This window comes from Telmatherina bonti (genome assembly GCF_933228915.1).
Source record: "Telmatherina bonti genome assembly, chromosome: 13".
Classification (NCBI taxonomy): domain Eukaryota; kingdom Metazoa; phylum Chordata; class Actinopteri; order Atheriniformes; family Telmatherinidae; genus Telmatherina; species Telmatherina bonti.
The window spans coordinates 24,497,845-24,522,146 of NC_136611.1; the positions used below are offsets into that span (position 1 = coordinate 24,497,845).

Sequence of the window (24,302 nt, forward strand, 5' to 3'; positions counted from 1 at the left end):
TTTTTTTAGACCTAGAACTATTTTACACGTATATAGGTGTACATAAACTTTTCTGCATCTTGTTCTACAGACTTCACATGCAGTTCAACAACAAATAGTTTTGTGACTTTTTTGTTTTCAAAAACAAAGTAAAGAACCTGTGCAACCAAGGATGAATTAGGTGAAACTTAAGCTGACCAGATCAAACATCTTGAACTCATTTCGATGTGTTTAAGCTACCAAAGTCACATCATGTTCAAATTTGATAATTTTTTCCCTGTATTCCTAATTATGACTTTCTCAGAAAAGAAAACAATACAATATGATATTTCATCAATTTGTAATCAACTGATTTATTTTTCACTATTTCCCATTATTTCTGCAGTCAGCTTCATTAAAACATCTAGGCCGAGTTGTGTGTTAAGTGAAGACTGAATGTGCTAAAAGAAAATCACAACTTGTGAGGATAAATAGGATTGATGGCAGGTATGGTATACCCAGTTTGGGAATTTAACAGAGGAATGGGGTAGGGATATGGGTACACAGTAGGCCCGATGAGGGCAGAGTGACTTAAACCCACTGGCACATGACGGTACATTAGTGGAGACTGAGGTAGTCTCATTCTGTGGGGGAGAAACGTAGGGTGTAATAAGGGAGGGCGCCGACGGTCTCTCGTCGATTTGTCGCAGCTTGACAGTACGCATGACGTGGGCAGAGTGGCAGTGGAAGGAGGCAGACTATGTGGAGTAGGAGGAACTTTCTGTGGCATTGTCCTGGATCTCTCTCTCTTCTCTGCCTGATAAGGCCATGGACTCATACTGTCCATGAGCTTCTTACAAGTCAGAGAGATGTCCTGCTGAGGCAGCTTGTTCTGGGGAATTTTATAAAATGGCCGAATAGGAGAAGGTCGCAGAAGCTGCCCAGATTTTGGAATAACTTTGGTGAAACTGGAGGTAGATGTTGAGAAAGAAGAGAGTGGAAGGAAAGGATGCGTGAAATGTTTGGCTGCTTCTTTGTAGTAAGTCTTCCAGGCAGAGTCTTTAATCTGGCCATTTACTGAGTCAGTGCTTGATACTTGGGCGCTGACTTGAGATGTATCCTTATTCTGTCCTGCAGAGTCCGTAGATGTCCCCCTGCAGCTCACAGACATGGTATCCTCATGTTTTTTGACAGTGCTAGAGCCATTCTGGGGAACCTCTGAGCTTGGTGAAGATTTATCTTCCATTTCTACTGAACTATCCTCTGATGACACAGACAGAGGCGAGGGGCTGCGGGAAGATGAGGAAGATAGAGGAAGAGGAGAGCCATCGGAGGAGTTGCCGTTCCTGCTAAAAGAAGCCCGGGCTGGGGACTGGGAGCAGTGGATGACAGAAGGCCTTTCTTTGTCCTCTCTCTGAGAAATTGGCGGTATGTTAAGGCTGGCCTGAGCCATTCGCTTCTTTTTCTCAAGTGGAGAGATGACCTTTCCAGTTGCTGATGGGATGTGAGAAACCCAGCGGCTGGATGCAGGGACCTGCAGAATGTGGCCATTGACAGAGGAGCAGAAATCGGTGGCAGCTCTGTTTGACTGAGAGCAATCTGAGAGACATCTGTCGGAGGGAGCCCAGAGAGTAAAGTGAGGATGTATCATTGCATCATTTTGACAGGATACATCCGGACTTCTTCGGGGGAGTATCTGGAAGATAATACAGAGAACATTTTGTCACTCACAAGCGGAAATCAGCATATTTATTTGTATTAGATTTCCACCAGAGATGTTAGCTGGTACCTCCGCATCCATTTCTCTCTCTGAATGAGTCCTCTTTCTTTTCCCCTCAGTCTTGTTAACTTTGCTCTCCAGATTCCTCTTGTATGGTTTCCTTGGTTTGCTTGGAGGCAAGGGTTTATCTTCCTCCCCTTTTATATGTCTTTCAAAGGGAAGCACCAGCCTGTCAGATAAGCAATAGATGTCGCGTTTACAATCATGATTTGAAAAAAATAAGTAACTCAAAATGGGAACTGGATTACTCTCACCTCTCATAGTGTCTTCGAGTACAAGTAGCAGCACTGGTGCTACCTGGGCTTCCTCCTAGCTCGTCATAGACTTTCTTCCAAAGTCGTCGGTCTGTCACCTGTTGGGTAGCACAGCGAGGTAAAATATGAATAAATAAAACGCAGATTTTTGTCAAAACCCCATCAGAATTACAAATTTTATTACGATATCTACGTGAGACTATGAATCTACTGACAAAATGCTTACTGGGCTAACAGATCATGTGAGCGGCGGGTCATTTTGACGGCAGACAACACTATCAGTAAAGAATGTAAGTATAACACACATGCATTGGCTTCATTTTGCAGCAGCTCAAACTATCTTCACAAGTTATATTCAATCTATGTACCAAACACATTCTGCAGGAGTAAATAGATAAGTGCTGTTTAATGTGTTTGGACATCTTGTTAAACATTACTGTGCTTGTTAATTTTTTGCATGTCTTGAAAAGTAGTTATATTGTAATGATAATAAGTAACTTTCATCCTGTGGTTGGAGCTAAGCGTACCAGCTTCAAAGTCTAATTTGACATATATCTCAAAGGAAGGTTTGTGACTGGTTACACTTTAAATGCCATATCCGCTTGTGTGTGTTACTAAAATAACACCTTCATTTTTTTAAGCTTGCACATATGTCTCTCTGTGCAGTGGTCAACTGTAGGTCTTGTCTGGTTTCATTTCAGTATGAGTTTCACTCTCAGAACATGTCGACAACGGCGACATCAAAGACAACAGAGCGTGATACTCAGAGCAGAGCAGTCGCATTGTCCTGCTTTGTGGTAAAAGCCAGTATGGTATGTAGTGTCTGCTTATTTTCCACTTAGAAAAACCAGCAAACTCTACAAGGTTCATGAAAAAATTAACTTACTGAGTCATAGCCCCCAAGTTTATCAACAGCTTGGTAGATCCCCCAAAGATTAACTGCAAGGAGGGAAAAAACAAACAAAAAAATCATGATAATCTAATTATTTTCATCTCAATTCCTCCTATATTGCATCCATAAAACAGCAAGTACAATGCAATGAATGGTAACTCACTCTGCTTGAAGCCCAGATGTGGGATCCTTTCTATAGGTGTACCTTTGTCCTTCATGAAAGTATACAAACGGGACACAAATGTTTTCTCCTCCATCTGCATCTTGTTGGGCCTCGCCTCTTCCTCACATTCAGTTGTAGAGTCGTGAATTTCGATAACGCAGGGAGAAGCCTGAGGTTGGAAGAAAACAGAAGTCTCTGAGAAAATACATCTTATCAATCTGATGTACCTCCCGTAAATGTGAGGTACCATCGCACTGTATAGCAACCTGTCTTACAGTTGAAGGCATGATATGATGGATGGGGAAAAAAAAAAAAACATAGTCATCTCATGAGACTCAAGTGTTGAAATGAAACATCAAAATCAGAGAGTAGGGTTTTACCGCTACTTTCAATAGATAACCACTACACATCCTGTCTGGAGAGAAAGCATCAGACTTGGGAGGTTTTTGGTCTAGAGTTGTCAATTACAAGTATTCCAAATGTCACTTTAAAAACAAGCTTAATAGTAAAGTAATAAATACTGTTGACAATAAAGAATACTCGTTCTTAATGATAGTATAAGGTCTTGCAATATCTAGAATATGTGTGTTTACCGTATATTGGTGGGTTTTTTTTTGTTTTTTTTTGCAGAGCTAATATAAAGTGATGAGGGCTGATTTCAAGCTACCAAAAACTGAGATACATCACACTTCTCAAAACTCTAGCATAAGATATTCACAATGTTGATGTTTGTGGTTTTCAAGAAAAGAGAACTAAAACAGTAAAGGCAAGCAAGATAATAACTTTAGTAAAGAATCATTTAAAAGCAGAAGTATTCAACAGAAGGTACCAAACAAACAAATGAAAAAAAAAAAACCTCTTGTTAATGTTCATGCAGTTTCTGAATTTTAGCTGTGATAATCAAGAATGGTCAACTTAACCTATACTAGGCTCTTTTTCAAGTCCCTTATATTTTGGGTCCTCAAAGACAGCTTTACTTGCTTTAATGTAAAACAAACAAAGAAAAAGCATGAATTTTGGTTTATGCCACATTGCTGCAGCATTTCTCGTCTGCCCGCTATGGAGATTCAAATAAGATTTGTGTTCTGACTGGTTATTGACAAGTGTGTATGTGTGTGTGTGTGTGTGTGTGTGTAGGCAGGCAAGCTATGTGCTGATGTAAATACGTAACAGAAGAAAAGCCTGGCCCACCAAAAAAAGTGTGTCACACAGCACAGAAGCAGGCTCTTATGAGAAACACTCAAGGATTTGAAACTTTGCACACCTCTCACATGTTATATGAGCAGTCAGGAAAAAACCTAAAAAGAAGGTGATGTCTTTTGTAATTGTACTGCTTTTTTCTTTCTTCTATGTTTAAAAAATATACATAGACCAAAGTTTGATAAAAACAGGCAGAAAAAATATTACTGAGAGCTGCAATAACCTTCTCCATTCACATTTTGTGAAAAATGCTGAGCTTATATAATAACATTAATGATTACATGTGCACTTTTTTCAATGTGTCTAAGTTTCGTACCTGTTCTATTGATATTTGTTTTGTTTTTTTGTCATAGACCACTACACTTTCAACTTGTCGGATGTAGGGAGTGTTTTAAACCTGGATGCTGCCAACAGTTAAGCTCACTTCTTGTCCTGCTCCCACATATCGACTGTAGTCGCCACTACATTTGGCCACTCCGCTGTTCCCAGCCAATCACCAACAGCTCTGGCTTTCTGCTCTTATTCTTCATCAGATTTCAAGGTATGATAACGTCTCAAGTCACTTGTGATTGATTAAGTTAATTGCAAAAGTGAAACACAAGATTACAGAATTCACACTAGATATTCAAATGTGAACTCTCACATCGTTGCTGCTGTGATCAATTTCAACTGGCTGGATGTCAGTGGAGACCACAGTGGATGCCAATATCATACTCTGAATCATCTCAGCTAGATGCTTTGGCTCTCATTGTACAACAAAACTGCTCATGGTGGTTTCATATTGAATCGAGTTCCTCTATGTGGTTCCTGGTTCCGAGAAGTAAATCTGTGAAGTGAGTAATAGTGAAGGTACTGGGCTCTAACCAAGATAGTCCCGACTGAGTCACAGTTTAGTGGCTCCACTGCTATTTCCAGCTAACAGCCAGCAACTATGACTTTCCATTCTTATTTTGCATCAGAACACTAAAAATCTGCTTTCCCACTGCATAGATTATGTTTGTGCATTAAAAAAAGAGAAATGTTTATCAATTATTCTCACACAACAGTTTACATACTGCATGTATCTCCATTTCTGTGATTGGTCAATAAATGTGATATAGAAAAAAAAAGTATATTTAAATTATATTTTGCAGCTGTGTCTAAAATCACATGACTACGATGATTTTATTGGAATCTTACATGATATTCATCGTCATTGTTTTTCGGTCTGATTCACCAAAGTTTCAGGTTTATGCATCAATGGTTGCCTACAGGAAACGTCTGTGCTATAAGCTGTATAGTGTAGCCCCTTGGTTGCATTTCTCACTCCGCAGTGTAGAGCGAATATCATTGTGAAACAGTCAGTTGATTTTCACCGATGAAATTTTTTGGAAAACTGTGTGGGTGATGATGTCAGTGTGTTGATATGTGATTCTCACTATGACTGTTGGCGGCGTTGAGGATTGATGCTATCTGCAGGGCAGAAGTCACCACAGAAACCACCAGGCTTTCAACTAACATCGACTATGGAAATTTGATGAGCTAATTTGTGCTTCTCATATTGTACCTCTCACTTCAGTTACCAGAATAGTGGCTGCAAGAGTTTCTTCATGCGCAATTAAATATTGCAGTGTGTGAAAGGCGTGTGAGTTTTTTAAATTTTTTTATATGATCTCTGTTAAATTAAAAAGGGAGAATCACGTTTGTTTGTTACTCATTTCACAAATCAGGAAAAAGATAAAACAGCTGTACACACACACACACACACACACACACACACACACCCAGCATTTGTCTCGAACTGACTGAAAAAGAGAAACGAAAACACAACACATCACTCATTCTGAGTAGTCCTGTATGCTGTCAGAATAACTGTAACTGATGGAAAGTGCCCATCATGGTGCCACAAGACCCATGTTTCACAAGTATTATGACATTTCAGAAGCAGTAAATGAGGTTTGTAACTTTTTCACCCGTACCTTTTCTTCATCACTGCCTGCTGTTTGTTGCGACGTCTCACTCTGGTCCTCTTGAGCTTCATTTGAATTACAAGAGAAAGAATTTTTAAAAAAAATTTTTTTTTTAAAAAGTCACCTCAGTATGTGAATTTAAATTCAAAGAACCCTAATGATAAAGCCCAGCACTCCCTCCTCTCAGCAAATAGTCAATGCAGAAAATTACCTAAAAGTTACCCTTGCATGAGTGTAACACTTGCCAGGTAATTGATCTCACACACTCACACATGCAAACACAAAATAGTAATCTGTCAAATATATTGTTGACTGAGTGTGATATAAAAACCACAAGTTGCAAAACCGCTTCCTGCTCAAGAACACAACCACTTGTATGCAGCACTGTAAAATAATGTGACACTAAATCTACAGTATTTCGCAAATGCGAGATCCCTCCAAACAAAATATGATTCCAGTTGAGCATATCCACCTTCATACCGGTACACAGATGGTATTTAAGAGATGGTGAAGAAAAAGGAGCCCCATAGCAGAAAAAAATGTGATGTGATGTGATGTGTATTCTTTCCATATTCATTTCTTTTTTATTTAGTTTCAGTATATATTTGCTTTCCTCACACATCTCCATATTCAGTACCATATATATTTGCATTTTTGGAGAAACTTAAAGATTAATGCTGAAATTTCAAGCTTGGGAATGAGTTGTGATTCTGAGAAAGAGATGCCACCGACCGCTATTGGCAGCTACCTTGCAGCCCTCCACCCACAGTGATATCATTTTTCTGCTAAACCAATATGCTTCTCTATTGAGTTCACTTATTTCCTGTACTGTGGCTTGAACCTTTAATTCTGCATTCAGTTGCTTCCTACTTCTCTATTTCACAAGATGAAGAAATGTTTTTGCCAATACTTTTTTATAACTCCATGTATTAAAAGAGTCATATGCTGCGGGGATTTTCGCAAAGATGAATAGCTGTCAAGTATTCTAGTCTATAAATACCTAACAAGCTGAAAAGTTTCTTGAATATTACTACTTTCTTAATCTTACAATTTCTAACAAAATACATGAATGTATTTTTGCAAAAGCGTAACTTTTTATATACTCTACACAAAAGTAACAATATTTATAAGTTGGATATCAATAAATAAAAAACTTTTTTGACAAGTCTTAAAGTTTTACCTTCAATACATTGATTTAGTAAATATAAATAGTTAGTGGTTTTGTTTAAAGATAAATATAGTTCTCACCCATTTCCAGAAGTTGTCTTCTAGTCACTGGCTTCACTGTGTTTTGTGACAGTAATTCATGCGACGCTCTCTTCAGCTTGACACCACGAAATAGGAAGATGTCTCCGCAGGACAGTTTCATTGGTTGAATGATGACACCGCTGCAAATGAGGCTGGGAAACTGAGTTTTTTTTTTTCTTTCTTTAACTACTCAAGTCTCAGAATATCTCTTCTCTCTGTTTCATCTTCTGTTTTTCAGATCAGAAAAAGTACCTGTGTTTACATTGTTGGTAGTGTTAAATGAATTCAGTTTTAAGATATTTTGTCAAATTGAGTCGCATGTCATGCAATAAACAAAACCGTGCTGTTATATTATAAATAAAAATGCATTGCTGTTATCACATCTAACTGCAATATGATTTTAGACTGTATGTATTTTTGCAATTTTTCAAGGTAGAGGCTTTTTCCTTTTTTCCCCCCTCTTTTTTTTATTGATTTAAAAAGAACATAAACAATGACAACAAAAGCAACAACAGGGGTCTAATACAGACCAATGCATAGTTCCATGTACAAAACCTGTAACCTTGGAAAACACACACACTCACACACTAAACTACAACACATAAAAGAAAACCCATCATGTTTTTGTAATTTATGTTTTCAGAAAAAAAAACTTCAAATGTTTGCCAACCTTCTGCTTTGTTTACATACGTACATTAACATAGAACGGAAAAATATGAAAACCAGTTAACAGTGACTAACAATAGCTTCATCCTTTATGCATCAATGTGAATGTTTTCTTTTAGTTGAAACAGACCTTTTGGGGAAAAAAAGTGTTGGCACCCATGACACACAGAGAGGACTCAAATTCAGCTAAATTGCTTAAATTGGGGGAAGTGAAAACACCACTCAACCAATGTCCAAATAAAGGTTTAAAAGCATCTAACTGTCAGCACATTTCCTGGATGTCTACTCAAACAATAATTTTTTAAAGCTCTTCAATAAAGGAAGTAAGACTGTGACATGTACAGTGGGAGAGATATTTCTATGAGGCATTATCCTGCATGGTGGGGGTTAAAGTGCATGGAAGAAGAGACATCATTTTCTTGAATATAATAAAGTATAACAATATTTTTTTTTTTAAAAATGACACAACAGAATTGCATTTGGAAACATCTTTCCTCTCTAACCATTTACATCCCCTGGGACTGGGAACTATGATGGTACTTGAGCTATCTGTAGCAAATCCTTTCTTATGGAAATTATTATGGATATGCAATTTGAAAGCAAAAAACAGACACACATCACTAAAAAAATAATACCAATTTTGATTAAGTTTGCTACATTGATCTGTAAAACAAATACCTTCTTTGACTCAAATGTAAGGTTGAAATTTTAACTGCTGCAGCCTAAGTTGAAACAACAAATCACGCATCATTTAATGAATAAGCCACAGATGGGCATTTGATTTAGTTTTGACCCCCAGCAGCTTATAGTTGTGTGAACAGCTCACATGTGGGTAAATGAAAGTTGTGAGGCTGCAGTCTGTTGCTGCCTGGATTTAAGATTTTAAGGAAGAAGGAATGTGCTACTTCTTTAAAACAGTTTCTACAGACCATTGCCCAGAGATATTGGTTAAAAATAAAATGCCAGGACAATGCAGAAGCTGCTTTTTCCATTTAACATGAGTGACTGGCAAGTAAAAAACAGCAGTGATGTACTTGCTTACTGCTCATCATGAGTCAAAGGGAGGTGTCTTCAGATTTTAGGACATTGGCAAGCAGTAGTCACATCAAGTTTGAATACAACTTATGAATTTAAAAAAAACACAAGTGCCTGATAGATAAAAACCAGTCTTTTTGAGGTCATCTCTCCAGGTCAAACTTAGATTTTACTGCTTTTTTTCCCCTTCATATTCTTAAGGCTGTCTCACGCTCTGTAAAATCTGGTGATTCAGTCAAGTAAAGAAAAGCTGCAGTTGACACTATCCACGTTTCCTCCGCATGTTTTTGATCTCTTAAAAAAGGGGGATGCCCTGTTCCTCCACCTGTTGCGGATAGAGAATGACATTTGAAACTGATTAGCATCTAAATGTCAAAATAACCAAATATCTCCAAACTGCCCAAATCTGACTTTTCTGTTTTCTTTCTTTTTTTTCCACCAAAGATGCAAAACAAGTTTTTGTTTTGAAGAACTTTGTTAGTTCTCAGCGCAGCTTCGTACTTTTCTTCTTTAAGGTACCACATAATTTAACTCAACCTATATTGTAAGACAAATAAAGTTTACTGTTCCTAGCAGCCCGTAGTAATTTATATAAGATGGCAGACATTCAATCTGTCCTCTGTTAAATTTAAAACCATCCAGACTTTATCAGGCAAGCGTGAATGTAGCGCCATGCAGCCATTAGGTCTGTAATGACTTGTACATATTGATGTGGCGACGCTCGATGGGGTATGATCATTTCATTATTTATTGTAGCTTTACATAATGCTTCACTTTGTGTTACTGTGTTTTGTTTTGCAGAACTCGAGAGAATTTCTCTCTCTTCTGCAGCCAAAAACAAATGTGGAGATAATGAGCAAAAAACAACGGACTGAGACTGAGAAAATCCCCAGTTATTCATTTCACACTTTCAATGACACAGACATATGAGGTTGAGGTGAGGGCAGAACAATCTAAATGAGAATGAGTGGAGAGAATATTATTATTTCAAAACAGAAAAGATTTCCTGTCTGAAGTGACTCATTTTCCTGGGAATGATCAGCAAACATCTAACTAGCACACAAGATTTAAATCCAGAGCAGACTTGGAAAATGAGCTTCTTTAGATGGAAATAATCATTATTACAAAGGGTAGCAAGAAACTTTCAGAAATATATTTGTAATTATTCAAAGGTGAGGTGTAAAAGCTTAGGAGTGGGAGCAGATTTTTTCATCTTTATAGTCTCTTAACTGTGTGGGCGGGTGTGTGTGGAATTTATTCTGAAACTACATTAGCTGATTCATTTCTTGCCAAAATATCAACAGCCACATCTGAAATTTAATACATGCGAAATATATAAAAAAATATTAATAAAGGGTGGGAATGAAAGACAATGACCTCTTTTTTAAGTATGACATCATTACAGGCAGTTTGGCAATTAAACATGAGATGAATAATGCCAAGACTGAATGAACTTTGCTTCTGAAGAAAGATCCAGACCAGGCTGGGGTAACACCGGTGGCAGAACAGTAAAGTTAATTTTCTTATTAACTTGAACATGAATTAGCTGAAAGATGTAAAATCAGATTTTCACATGAAAATGAAACCTATGCATTAAGAGGTGAATTCCCCAGCTGTCGCCACATTCCAGGAAACTGACTACAGAGCAAAGCCTGCAAGTAGACGTCTGAGTTCCTGTTAAACTCTGGAAATCCCTCAAGATTCTTACAGATCTAACCGTTTTCTATTCATCCAGAATTTAAGGGAAAAAAAAATAGAAACAGCTTGCATTTTAATTTTTTTTATTATGAAGAATGTGTGCATTACAATAGACTCTGAAAAAAAAACAACCATGAATAATGCAGTGGATGTTCAATGCCCTTTACTATGCACGTCCAACTTCATTTATGTGACCCCAAAGCTTCAAAGAGCAATGATTTTATTCTATGATTTAAAAGTTGCATAATTTCTTTTTTCAAGCTGATCATCTGTAAGGAGCATTTCTGCATTTACACAGCCTCATCATCAGCACCGTTGCATCTCATTATCAGTTATCGGAGATCAGTTTTACACTAAAACTCAACCTCAGCCCAGCAAGATCCAAGTTAAATAGAAATGAATGCTGATTTCTGTGTTCTTCTCTTTAGCTTGTCCCTGAAAAGGATGTTGAAATGATGTGGTCCAAATGAGGAAGGACTTAGAAACTATTTACTCACAGTTAAAAAAAGGAACTTAGCCGTTTTCTGCACTGCTCTAGAATTATCAACACTCCAAAACACCACAAATATCACCTGCTTGTTTAAATACTCACTTCAACCACAGAACAATACAAGTTTGAAATTCACACAGGACAGAAGTTCAGTCACGTAAAAAGGATAAATCAGTATGCCGGTAAAGAAAGGCAAAAACAAAGCAAAAGATTAGGCTATAGCTGGTACCACTAGCTTTCTTTTTTCCTGAAATGGGTAGGAGCATCTGCTACAAGTAACGACTAAATCATACCTGAAATAGAACAGAAGTCACTTTATAAGGAATGCAATCTCGAAGTGCTATTAATTCTCACAACTGAAGTTAAAACTGAAGGGCTCATGTACTGATCTCATCTACAGGTAAAGGGACTGACTGTATTTGGGGCCAGTGAGGAAAATTTGGGTCAGTCTGCATATACTATGCCATCAGCTGTGTTTAACATCAACAAGTTTGTGGAATTACTTTCTTGAAATGAAGCGGGACCTTCCAAAGCTTCTGGCCCACAGTTATTATCTGTTTGTTGGTCCACAATTTGGAGACTTGTATGCTCGATTTCAGCTCTTCCTCTTGCATGGGAGGACTGACTTTGCTGTGTGTTGTGTGACTGCAGAGGTCCTCAGGGCTTGATTCATTGGTGATATGTGGGAAAGTGCAGGGTGTATATGCCAGGCTAAATTAGCTCCACGTAATTGGCCGGGAACATTCCAAAATGGCCATCTGGGCCATACCCTCGCCACCAGCCCTCATCTATCATCTCAATGCCGGTGATGATTTCATCAGGATCAAAAGAGATCTCTGTGTCATCAGCTGAAAGAGGAGAGAAAAGTCTCATGAACATGAGTGTAATAACTTTGTGGTATTAAAACAGTGCATTTAAAATCCTATGTTTGATACTGAAAATTCAACTTTACAGTAGGACTAAACAGGAAATCAATCGTAGAGTTACACATAAAAACATACATATATAGTACATCTGTCGCAACACTGAATATGCTTTCTGTTTACCATCTTTGAATTGAAATTAGTTTGTTAATAATTACAATCTATTTTATTTACATTTCAAATATTGTCCCAGCTTTCGAGAAAAACGGTTAGATAAGAGCAGTTTGATTTTGTGGTTTATTCATAGACTGTATATAGAGATGGACGGAGCCTCCGTGACGTCACCCATAGGTTTCTGAAGAGCAGAATTGAAGCTCGGTGGACGGTTCCTACCATCGCCATCTAGGCAAAGGCATGCGTGTCGTCTCACCCGGAAAATACAAACATGGGCAAAGAGGTGGAGCTGAGAGGGGGGCTGTGAGCATCATGGTGGATGATTGACATCGAGCGAACTCCAAGCTGTCTGTAGCTAAGCGCTAACCGAGCTAACCCAGAGATAACAGGAGCTAACCAGCTAACGGAGGTAAGCGAGCTAAAGCTAAGCCACGTTGTTAAAATGCTAAAAACCGCGGTTGTTCTACGTTCTTTTTACTTAAAGCGGGAGATTGGTACCTGTCAATCAAAAGGACACGCCCCTAAATATGCAGAATTTCGAGATTAAATTACTTTTAAACGGGCGAGTTAGAAAAAAATTACCTCCCCTCCTACAGTTGTCATGAAGGTAAACCTTACCTATAAACCAAAAATGGATTTTTGAACCAGGCTGTAAACATGTTTATTTCTGCTGTGAAGTTGGTCTTTTTAACATGGGAGTTTATGGGGATTTGCGCTGTTTTGCAGCCCCTAGTGGATGAAGGGAGAACTGCAGTTTTATGCACTTCCACATAGGCTTCACTTTTAATCAGTGGAGGCTCCGTCCATCTTTCATATATGGTCAATGGGTTTATTGTTTCCATTGCTAGTGTTTTACAGCACTTCTGATGACCCTCCACTAACTCTGCTGCGGTAATTAAAAAAAACAAAAAAACAAAAACAGAATAAAACGAGGCAGTAGAATAGGATGCAGACAATGAAAGGAAATGGGTGAGTGCACAAACAGCTGAATGGCATATGCCACAGAACCGCAAGATCCAAATAGCACAATGTAGGCCAAAAGCCTGTTTTACACACCATTCTCACCCTACATTTCTTGTCAAGTTGCTTCACATTTAAGTGTCTAATAAAAGAAAGGCTTAAACTGCAAACCAACAAAACAGAATATTAAGAATGAGGTGAGAAAACTAAATGAGGTGTCAGAATTAGGTTTCCCATGGTTGAAAGTTTCTTACACACTTAGGTAGATTCAGCCATAAAGTGGTACAGAAAAATGGCTGCTGGTGAAGACTTTAGAAAGAATTTGCTAGGAAGTCTGGATCTTTGGAGACTTTTTAAAAAAAACCAAATCTTCTATTTGCAAGCATAGTAGTCATTAACATGCATCTTCCAAAAATACAACTGCCTATTCAGCCCTTAAAATAAGCAGAATATATAAAGTGCAGCGCACAGCAAAGCCAAACTGTAGCTGCATTAATGAACCAGCTGATTAATGCGTTGCTATGGTAACGCCTGAGTGATACAACTTGGTTATGCATGCCAGTTGGCATTAGAATTATCACTGACCATGGCTTAAATGAAAGGAATAGCTAACGTCTACTGGTCAAAACATCTGCCCATCCCTTTGCCCCATCAAAATAAAAAAAAAATAAAAAAAAAAACCCTCCAACTCACCAGCCTGATAGTCATACAAGGCTCTGGCACAGATGCCTCTGTCAGCTGTGTCTTCTGGAGTCACCTCATAGGTATTACTCTCCTCCACCTGCTAAAGAAACATCCTTAACTTGTGTTTCAAATTCCCTAATATGATGAAGAGAGGTTGTCCTGCTAAAAGGAGCTTAAATCCCACCTGGGCAGGCTCTTCATAAGTGGGCTCCTGGATGTAAGAGTTGGCAGCCGGTGCCTCCTCTGAAAAAGAAAACTGCCATGAGAATGACTGTCTAAGTAGGACTGGCCATCTGCCAGCAGGTGGCAGCAAAAGCAACAGCAGGGAGAAAAACCTGCATCCCAGCAGCATTTTTCCACTAAAGCAGATGGAAGGGATGGGAAGCGGATGCACTAAAGAATTAGGCCAATTTATATGAAATGAACCCCACCTTTACACTCCTGCTGGGGGCCAGGCTCCTGCTCATCATACTCACACCTGGACTCATCATCATCCACCTCAGGCTCTTATCACCCAAAACACAAGCACAGACATGCATGTACACAATGGAATACATTCACAAGTCCACACAGGCTCAACGCCACCACCATACTCAGGTATTGAGGAGTTGTTGGTGTGTTGCACTCAATGACAAATAAAAATGAGCCCAAGAAACCAGTAAGTAATCTCAATGCAAGCTTGGCTAAAGGTGAAACCTAAAATTACAAGATACATGAGGATGATGACACATAGGTGTAACAATGACAAATGGAACATTGAGCTTTTGTTAAGACTGAGTCTGAAACCCCATAAGTGGTCTAGGTGTTTTTCGTCTATGTGTGCGTGTTAAGCTCACACCTGTGGCACGGACAGGAGAGGCGGAGCCTGCTGGCGCAGGAGAAGCAGAAGCTTGGCTCTGAGATGAGCTGGCTCGCTCAGATTCACACACTTGCTTAGACAGAAAAGGGCTTTGAAGACGCCCTGAGCAGATACAGACAATGACGCCCAAAGCATGCGAACAAATGGATGAGAGAGAAAAACAAAGAGCAGACAGAATAAGAAGAGGAAGAGACGGCATTATGGTGACATAGTTAAACATGATTATGAGACAACAAACAATCTGATGAAAAGTTTCAATTCTGAGGAAGGAACGCGTAGGGAAACAGAGAGGCTCAGAAAGCTCTGCACTAATGCAAGTGTATGCGTGTGTCACATTTGACATTAAATATAAAGAAGAGCCTATTTACGCTGAGGCAATACCTGGCTGAGGGCTGGCAGGGGCAGCATGGGGCACATCTGAGTCACTAGGAGTCATTCCACGCTCTCTCTGTTTGAACATCTCTCTAGGGTTCACAGCACGCTGGGAGATTAGAGAGGCAGCCTCCTAAACAAAAAAACAAAAAAAAAAAAAAAGCTTAAGCAGTTTGTTCTGAATGTGGTGGTGAGTGTTGCGAATAGAGAAAACAATAGAAGTCAAACAAAAACGATCGAGATGTCCCAGCCTATCTTTCATGAACATGCCATGAAAGATACGCTAGAAACATTCATGTTCCGCTGAGTTCCACTGGACTCAAGTTTGAAGAGACACAGAGGCTTTGCTAGAGAAAGGCAAGAATAAAGAAGTTGGATTAGGGGAAAGAGATGGCTTTTCGGAAGGGGAACTCACATTGGCCTTCTCCACCGATTCACCTCTCTTGAGCGATTTCCTCTGGGTTGTCTCGTTCTCCTGCTGCTGCTCCTCCTGATGATGTTGATATTAATGTTGGTACTACTGACATTTGCTAACTTCCTGACTTAAGACAAGACATGGCAGGCAAAACCCCCCATCACCTGGTTAATTGATGTTTTATTTCTTCCTTAACATGCCTTCTTTCTGACTAGTATGAAGAAATGTGAAAAATAAACATTTTAGGTGTTGATTACATCAAACTATGACAGCTTTTAAAGTTTACGTTCTTACACAAAGCAGAGCAGTGTGGTGGTTCTCTGAATCCGGGCATATTTGCTGAATGGTGTGCTCACATACAAACGTGACTTTTCCCCTCATCTTAGCAACTGAACTTATAGTAAAAGGGCGGGTTTCATGTTAGGCGCAAACTTTTATTGGCTGGTCTCCTGTTTGGACAATGTCATTGGTTCATATTGGTCAGGCGAAAAGTTTGGCGGATTTCCTGTTTAGCTGTTGCTGGACTTATTTAAACAAAATGCCAAAAGAAATACGTCTATAATGTTGTCAGAGAAGACAACAGAAAAGTTCATCAGTTCGGAGAATCGAGTTTATGGGCATGAAGCTGTCAATCAAAACGGAAGAGTGGTGATAGATAATTAATGCACAGCACCACAGTAGTGTCTTTTAGCTCAGGAAATAAAAACTATATCATGGTTACATTGCTATTTTATAGATTTCCTGCATAGTTGTTTATATTCATCTGACTGGATCATATGTCTGCAAATACTGCTTTATGACTAAAATATGTTTAAATATTACAATCCACATGAAAAAGACCTGAGAAAAAGGTCATTTTCTCAGGAGGGGTGCCAGCAGTAGATGTATGAATGTGTCACTGAGTTGCTGAGTTTGTGTTCAGATGAAACTCCTACACATGTGTGATGTCCATCTGTCAGCTTTAATATGTTAATAATATTCAGTTTTGCTGTTCTCATTAATTTGACTACATAGAATTCTGTAAAACAGAAATGTGTTGAATTTTACCTTCAAAAAGTTTAAGGGCCATTTTCTCTAAAATTTTTTCCCAACTTACTCATGGTTACTCCAAATATGCCAATTATTCTCCTTTCTGTATTTCTAAAATTCTTTACAGAAAGATTTTTTCACAGCCTGATTTATACCAAAATTTAGGTTTTTCTGGTTATTGACAATATTTTCTTAATTGAGAAGTGATAGCAGAAATATCCAAAATCCCCTCTTTAAAAGCTTTTACTCTAATATGTCAACAACATGCAAAAAGATTTCTAACCCTAATCTATTCCGCTCAGATTTTTGTTCTGGAAATGTATGCAAATTAGTGCTTTTTTGACTAAAGACAAATTTACATATGTAAACATTAAATTTCAGGAAATTTGCAAAACAAAAATAATAGTCTCAAAGAAGAATAATTTAGCAAAGCTTTATGACACATCAGTTAGTTATAAAAAATTCACCGTTAACCTGTAGTGTCTTGCTTTAAGTGTTGATTTCCTCACAACCAAAACTTATCGGACACATTACAGGCTACTTCACTTAGCATCTGATCTTCAAGCCTGTCAGGTGACTTCAAAGCACAACATTGTGGGGAATTATAGTGAAACACTCACCCAACGCTGCTTCTCCTGCTCTTTACTTTCTGCTTCCAGCTGCTGCTGGTACTTCCTAATAAAACAAAAGGACATTTTTATTTGAGAAGTTTGATGGGTACTATTATTAAGTGTATACCAGTGCATGTTTTTAAACAGTTTCAACCTACTTCTGTTGCTCAATTTGAGAGGACCTCTCCTTGTCCCTTTTCTCCCTCAATGCCGCTTCCTTAGCCTCCCTGTCTTTCCTCTCCCTTTCCAGCTTCTGGCGCTCTTCTTCAGCCTTACGTCGCTCTTCCTGCCGACGCTTTTCCTCTTCTTTCTAGAAGTCGACCAAGCCAGCAAAGTCATGGTGGGTACTACAATTTGTTAATTTTATTTAAAAGCTGAGAGTCAACATCTCTAAGAAAACGTGAGAAAATGAGCAAAACTTTCTGCAATAAATATGAAAAAGCACCAAACTATTCAACAGTAGTCAGTTAGATATTAAACTCATCTGACTGGAGTTGCATGTTTCATTGAGAAAAACTATATTTGGTTTGTTATTCCTTCTTGTTTGAACATCTAAGTAAATGGCTTTTTGTGAGAATCATTTGAAACAAATGAATTGTTGTAATAACTGCAATGTTTTCTAATAATTACAAGGAACTGTAGCGGGTTTGCTAAGTCAGGGATCCAAAATAACTTTCAAAAACATCCCCTACAAAGATAAAATTAGAGATTAAAGATTATAAGAGCTGTTTAATGCATCCTTCACATTTCTGTGTATTGGGTTAATTCAAGTTTTTCCACTGTACCTCTGCCTGTGCCCAGAAACTGTCTTTATTGGTCTTCTTGATTTCTGACATCGCGTTGGTTTTCTGATACACTGAACCCTGTAAGAATAAAAATACTATTTAAAACGGTAATCATATTGGCATAGTTTGACTTGAATTATAGAATTTTTTTTTTAAAGGCTCATTTCTTGAGTTTACTTTCTTGTCTCACTAAAATTTGCCAATATCAAATAAAAGCTTAGAGTATTGAAAAGATCAGGATATGTATATAGTAAAAACTGATTATAAAAAAGTCTGATAAATGAAAGCAACAAAAAATAATTAAATTACCAAACATCTGAAAACTTACTAGAAGAACTCTCTTTATGTATCCAAAAGAAATAATACATTTTCCAATGTATGCATGTTTTGAAGAGTCACGTTAAGATAATTTCCGAAAGTTACCTATCCCAATCAGAAACAGACAATCAGAATAGCATACCACAGGCCCCTGAGGACCACTATCCTGGAAACGGCTGGAAGTTTCTTTGTGGAAGCTGTAGTTGGCTCCTGATGCTTTGGCCACCTTTTGCATGATTGCTTCAGGTTCCACATCTTCCTCTGCTCTGGCATTAATGGTGACATGAGCTCCCTGAAACAGAATGAAAGAAAAGCTCCTTTCAATTCCCAGATGCACAGGGAAGTATGCCCCTTTTTGCTATCTAAAATTTGTTGTATCTTGGTTCCTGCATGCACCACAAAAGTATCCTGCTTGCAGCAGGTACGACATGAAAGTATAACAGAACTCAAGAATCCATCACTGTAAGGGAATAATTCATTTTAGCATTTTCTTACAGTTTTCTAATTTTTCAGACTTCTTACACACACACACACACACACACACACACACACACACACACACACACACACACACACACACACACACACACACACACACACACACACACACACACACACACACTAACACAAAGCCTTTTAAAGAACAATACCAGCAGAATGCTGTTTGCCTGTTGTAGGCTATACTTACTTCAATTTCTGTTATTTTGTAAGGCCATCACAACAATGCCACAAATACACTCTAGGTCACTCCAGACAAACAATGGAAAATAAAATGCATATTTAAAAAAAGGGAACACGAAACATTGTAGGTTACCTTAAGAAAATTGGCCATGGAGAGGACATGATTTGCACATATTCCCTTTCTGGCATCTTTTACGCCTTCTCCAGTCTGAAACAAAAGTGATTTGTTCTATAAGTAAAAAGGGCGGTCCTTTTAGAGAAAACATTTAAACATACAAAGACTGACATGAAGCACTTACCCAGTTGATGAGGACATATTTGGGCAGACCCGAATTAGGGTCCTCAACTCTGCAGAATGCATACATAATTTTTCCACTGTTGAGTTCCTCAACCAACTCCTCCAGTCCGCCATCTGACACATAAACATTGTGAAAATGTCAAATGGTTACAGTGGTTTCTTGTGCAACTGTAGACATGTCCCCCACCCTCTTGCAAATGATGGCCTGAGAAATCAGATGCAAGTGATCATTTTGTGCCAGTACTGCAGCACTGAAACTTGCTGACAGACACTCCTACAAATATCTGATAAAATTGTGTTGAGATCTTAAAACCTGATAACTACTCATTTACTCACCCCCTTTTTCTGCCAGGCGGATGTCATTGCTGTTTCCCTCATATGTGAATAAGGCCCTGTGGATAACATCAGACCAAAGACATTCAAATACTGGCACTGATACTCATCCCTTCTCGCCAAAGTAAAGAAGACATGTTTTTTTTTTTTTTTACAAGTATTGTAAGCATCTGTGACAGTAACACCATACTAACACATTAAACCCATGTAGATTAAATAACATTTCAAGGTTATAATCTGGCTAAAACATGTTATAGTACTGGAAAGTAAGCCAATTGCAGATAATTGCAATAAGTTGTAAGTTATTGTTACCTACAAAGTAATCATTCAACAGCAACCAGTCATCACACAGACTATAAAAATCTATGTAAGTTAGACACAGAAAACCAGTGGAAATTCAGACCATTTCTTCCCACTGTTATGATGGGCAATATGGGTTTACTAGCCAACAAGGTCTGAAAAAGAATGGAGTATTATGTGCTTCACTGAGACATGGCTGCATGAACACATCCCAGACCCTGATGTGTCTGTATACTGCTGTAAGACTTTATGAGCAGGCTGTGATAAAGTAATCAGTTGAAAGCTTAAGAGAGGTGGAATTGCAGTCCTTTTTGACTACTGTTTTGACCATCCTAGACATGTCACTCCAAAGGGGTAGGGAAAACAAGGGACATTTAGCTGTTACCTTCTAGCTCTCTATCATATTTACCCCAAGAGTTTAGGTGTGTTATTTTGGTAGCGGACCACATTACCTACTACCTGAACACTGCAGACATAGCCTGTGACTTCATTACCTCCGCCAATGACGTTATGTTTTACTGCCGTTTAGCTGTTTGTTTGTGTTCGAGATAACTCAAGATATGGATGGATTTTCATGAAACTTTCAGGAGTTGTTGGAAAGGTTCTGAAAATGCTTTTTTCTGCTGTGAATTTAGACCTTTTAACAAAGGAGTCTATGGGGATTGACTGTTTTGGAGCCAGCCTCTAGAGCATTAGAGGGGAAAAGCAACTTTGTATAGACCTACTTTTAACTGATGGAAGTTACTGGTTGAAGACAAAAACAACTTAAACATACAAAGATTAAGAAGTGCAAGTAGAACTGCAGGAAAAAGTTTAAAAGAAAAATCAGCTCCAACAAAACCAGAGGTAAAACATACAACAAAAGATCACAGACGTCAAATTAAAGGGTGATCAGACTGATGGAATTCTGGACAGGCCTAATGACCTGAAAATATTTTTCAGTTCCCCCACACCTACATACAGCTTTCCTGTCACACCTTCATTCTGTCACCGTGCAACTCAGTCATGAACGTACTGACACCTCCTCTGCCTCCACCTTTAGCCTCTCTATGTCCTGCAGTCAGGTGAAGAAACAACTGCAGAAACTGACCTGGAACTGCACATCCGGATGGTTTCAGCCTCAGGCATCCTTAAAAACCTGCTCAGAACAACTATGTTGGATTCTTCAGCACCTTTTCAACACCACCCTGAGACAGAAGAATGCCTAAAAATCCCAACCATGTGAACCAATCTCCACAACCACCTTGATTTATGACTATCCGACAAACAGAACAAAGCTTGTAAGACTGGAAAATGTGTCTGAGATGGTGGTCAGCTAAACATTAGCACCACAAGGGACTGTACTCTCTCTGTTTTTCTTCACAATGTAGACCTCAGCCTTCAAATACAACTCGAGGTCTGGTCATCTTCAAAAATCCCTTGATGACTTTGTAGATGTAGGGTGTGTCAGTAATGGAAAAAAAGCTGAGTATCAGTGCATGTTTTAGATGGTGCTGTAAAAATCATCTCATCTTGAATACATACAAAAACAAAAGAGATGATTGATGACTTCAGAACAGGAACAGGAGCAAACAAAGCACTGACTAAACAGGAAATTTGAAAAAATAATTAATCTACGAACGAAAATGGATTAAGCATAATTTACTTCTTAGGAAGCTAAGATCATTTAATGTCTCCACAAAAATGTTGCATGTCTTCCACAAAGTTCTTCAGAGCCAGAGACTTAGAGAGACTGAAGAAACTGAACAAGAAGGCTGGTTGTGCGCCGAGGATGCCGCTGGAGCTAAAAATCCATAAAAAAAATGCTGTACAAGCTGCTGAAAATACTAGATGATTCTTCACATCCTCAACAGTGTGTTTAATGTGAGGCTTTGTCAAGTCTAAATCAAAACAGGACAGTACAGAAGATCATGCCACCCACCCCCACTCATAAACACTACTTAGAATGAACATAAAAGAGTCTAATTAAGTGACAGAAAGGGAAATTTTGTATATAAATGAGTCCCATTTCAAAGAAAACATTGTATTAAAATATGACTGATAATTAGATTAGTATTTTACTGTCAGCTACTTCAAAAATAAACAAAATTATGTAGATGTGTGTGTGTGTTTACGTGACAAACCTAATATATTATTCAGGTTTTATTTTGTATTCAAATACCAAAATTAATGCTTGCAGAAGTAAATTGATGAAAACAAAGCCAAAGGGCATTGATCAGGCTTTAATGGTAACCCAGTATGTCCTCTCCACTGTACTTCCTCCCAGTACAGGGCACACAGCATTTCTGAAGAAATAGGAAGTTGCTCAATCTAAAATTAGTCCACAGAAGACCATTTCTTTATTATCTCACTACTTTCCCCTGTCAGCACAACTTAAAAGAAGTATTAAAAGATAATGCACTGCAAGCAGGAAACGTAAAACTAACCTGTGAAATGCTTCAAAGTGTGTGACATTCATTTGAAAACGGAGCCAGCAGGACCCCCTCTGAGAATTGGCCGTTTGGATTATTTAATTAAGGTCACCATTAAACACACCAGTAATATTCAACAGGTTTGTGCCACAAGGCAATACCTCTCTAACATTAAGTAATGCAGAAAGGAAGTTCCTGGATTTGTCTCGTCTTTGGTCATGTTGAACATCCTATCTATCCAGGAAGTGGGTGATGAAGCGAGAAACTTACCCTGTTCTCTCATTAATGATATCATTCAACGCAAGCTAAAATTACAGCAAACTATTTTAGGTGGACAGGGTGCCAATTTTTTAGTCAATCAACATTATTGCAAGCTATTGTGTTTGCAAATCCTTCATGTAAGGACACAATTGGGGCAAAAGTAGATTGTGAGGAGATCAAAGCCGATTTAACCAGATGTTATTATTTAACCAAAAACTAAAAAGTCTGATGTAGTTAACACATTAGCATTGAAGAACATTAATTCTGAGATAGTTTATCCAACACAAAGGTTCACGTCAACTTACTGGACTGACTCAAAGCTAGCATATAGGCTGTAGCTAATCAACCATCCAGCACAGAGCTAGCACAAATTTAAACATGTTGTTTCTTACCAGTTGGTATTGGACTTTTCATCTACTACTTCTTTATATGCTGCTGTCAATGCAGGGCCATTTTTGCTGAGGTTTACTGCCATCGTTTTGCTGTGTACAGCTAGCCAGCTAGCTATCCGGGGAGCGCCCTTCCTATAGGAGGAGTGGCGATGATGCTGGCTTTCAGCTGTTGGAGGCTAGTTTAGCTAGTAGCGACATTTCTGCCAGAGCATCCTGCATATATCATAACGTGACACTCCAAAAGCAAGGATCTTATATTTGTTTTTTTAATAACTGTGAAGCCAACGATAAATCAGAGCTAAATTATTCCCTCATTAATGAAGAAATACCAGTTTATCAATTAAGCAAATTGTGTTATATTGAAATGACTCCCTAAGCAAACACTTTATAAGTCTACACAGCAAAAACTTGGTATGGGTGTTTAAATCAAACGTACCCCAGGATGCAGAGCCCGCAGGTGACCAGCGTGGTGGTGCCACTTGTTTATTGTAAAAAATAACCAAATAAATAAAACTTTTTCGTTCAGTGTTTTTAAGACCCCCCCCCCCCATTGTATTAAAAAAAAAAAAAAAGTGCAAATATAATGTTGTGTACATAATCCTTTTGTGTTTTGTAATTATGTCTACCTTTTTGTTGCCCTTGTGGCTGTTAATTGTCCTTTTAAGGCTTTTATTGATCCTATAATTGACTTTCCAAGAAGAAAAAACTGACAGGCTGGGCCCTTGGTCTTGTGCTTGCACATTAAGTGAATTTTGTCTGTGCCTGAATCAAATCTTTATGTCATTCTTCTTATCCTAGCCTGACATTTGAATCATGTCTGTACATTTTCTCATTTCATTAAAACATTTATTCTTTTAGATTTAAAAGCAGATGCTCCTCTTATTACTTGATAAGTATGGCCCATCATACACACATCATACACACAAATAACTGCAAACACCAATAAACCAAGATGAGTTTTATTGTTGTAACAAGGTCAGTTATTGTGTTTATACCACGTGTAGACATGTCCATTCATGATGGCAGTTGAAGCACATTTGCCTCAAATTTTAAAATGCATGAAGGCTGGTTCTGCATTCTGAGAAAAGCCAAATATTGGTACCATTCAAGCAGATTTTCATGTCTTTAAATGAGATGAATAACCCATTTTTGGGATACAGCCCTGATAGCAAATTTACAGTTTTTATAACACGTCCTCTAGACATATAAAATGAAGGTTAAGG

At 38.3% G+C, this 24,302-nt stretch overlaps 2 protein-coding genes across 6 annotated transcripts; both read right to left on the reverse strand.

Moving 5' to 3' along the window:
• Positions 1–430: 430 nt before the first annotated feature.
• Positions 431–7,565, reverse strand: arid5a (AT-rich interactive domain 5A; the record flags this gene model as incomplete). The annotated part of the gene is made up of 7 exons (XM_079251691.1): positions 431–1,654; positions 1,748–1,907; positions 1,993–2,090; positions 2,879–2,931; positions 3,048–3,216; positions 6,200–6,261; positions 7,445–7,565. The coding sequence occupies 7 exons, from the start codon at positions 7,563–7,565 to the stop codon at positions 431–433; spliced, it is 1,887 nt and encodes a 628-aa protein (XP_079107817.1).
• A 3,391-nt stretch (positions 7,566–10,956) lies between these two features.
• Positions 10,957–23,207, reverse strand: dbnlb (drebrin-like b). 5 transcript variants are annotated; one of them, XM_079251487.1, is made up of 15 exons: positions 23,080–23,207; positions 19,719–19,774; positions 19,384–19,496; positions 19,218–19,292; positions 18,546–18,695; positions 18,086–18,163; positions 17,459–17,610; positions 17,310–17,364; positions 15,661–15,735; positions 15,255–15,378; positions 14,853–14,975; positions 14,446–14,520; positions 14,199–14,257; positions 14,024–14,111; positions 10,957–12,181 (listed from the first exon to the last, which is right to left on the reverse strand). In XM_079251487.1, exons 1-15 carry the CDS (start codon positions 23,160–23,162, stop codon positions 12,045–12,047), a joined length of 1,443 nt encoding a protein of 480 aa, XP_079107613.1. In that variant the 5' UTR covers positions 23,163–23,207; the 3' UTR covers positions 10,957–12,044. The 5 variants fall into 5 exon arrangements, with proteins under 5 accessions (XP_079107613.1, XP_079107612.1, XP_079107614.1 ...); XM_079251486.1 differs by having other exon boundaries at positions 14,024–14,114; XM_079251488.1 differs by lacking the exon at positions 14,853–14,975 and having other exon boundaries at positions 14,024–14,114.
• Between the last annotated feature and the right edge of the window lie 1,095 nt (positions 23,208–24,302).

Bases quoted from the DNA above. Each gene is read 5' to 3' on its own strand.
- dbnlb (XM_079251486.1), bottom strand. From the start codon at position 23,162: ATGGCAGTAAACCTCAGCAAAAATGGCCCTGCATTGACAGCAGCATAT. The intron at 17,611-18,085 runs GTACAGTGGAAA...GTCGACTTCTAG, and splicing joins GTTTCTGGGCACAGGCAGAG to AAAGAAGAGGAAAAGCGTCG. The intron at 14,976-15,254 runs GTATTGCCTCAG...GTATCTGCTCAG, and splicing joins CCCTGCCAGCCCTCAGCCAG to GGCGTCTTCAAAGCCCTTTT.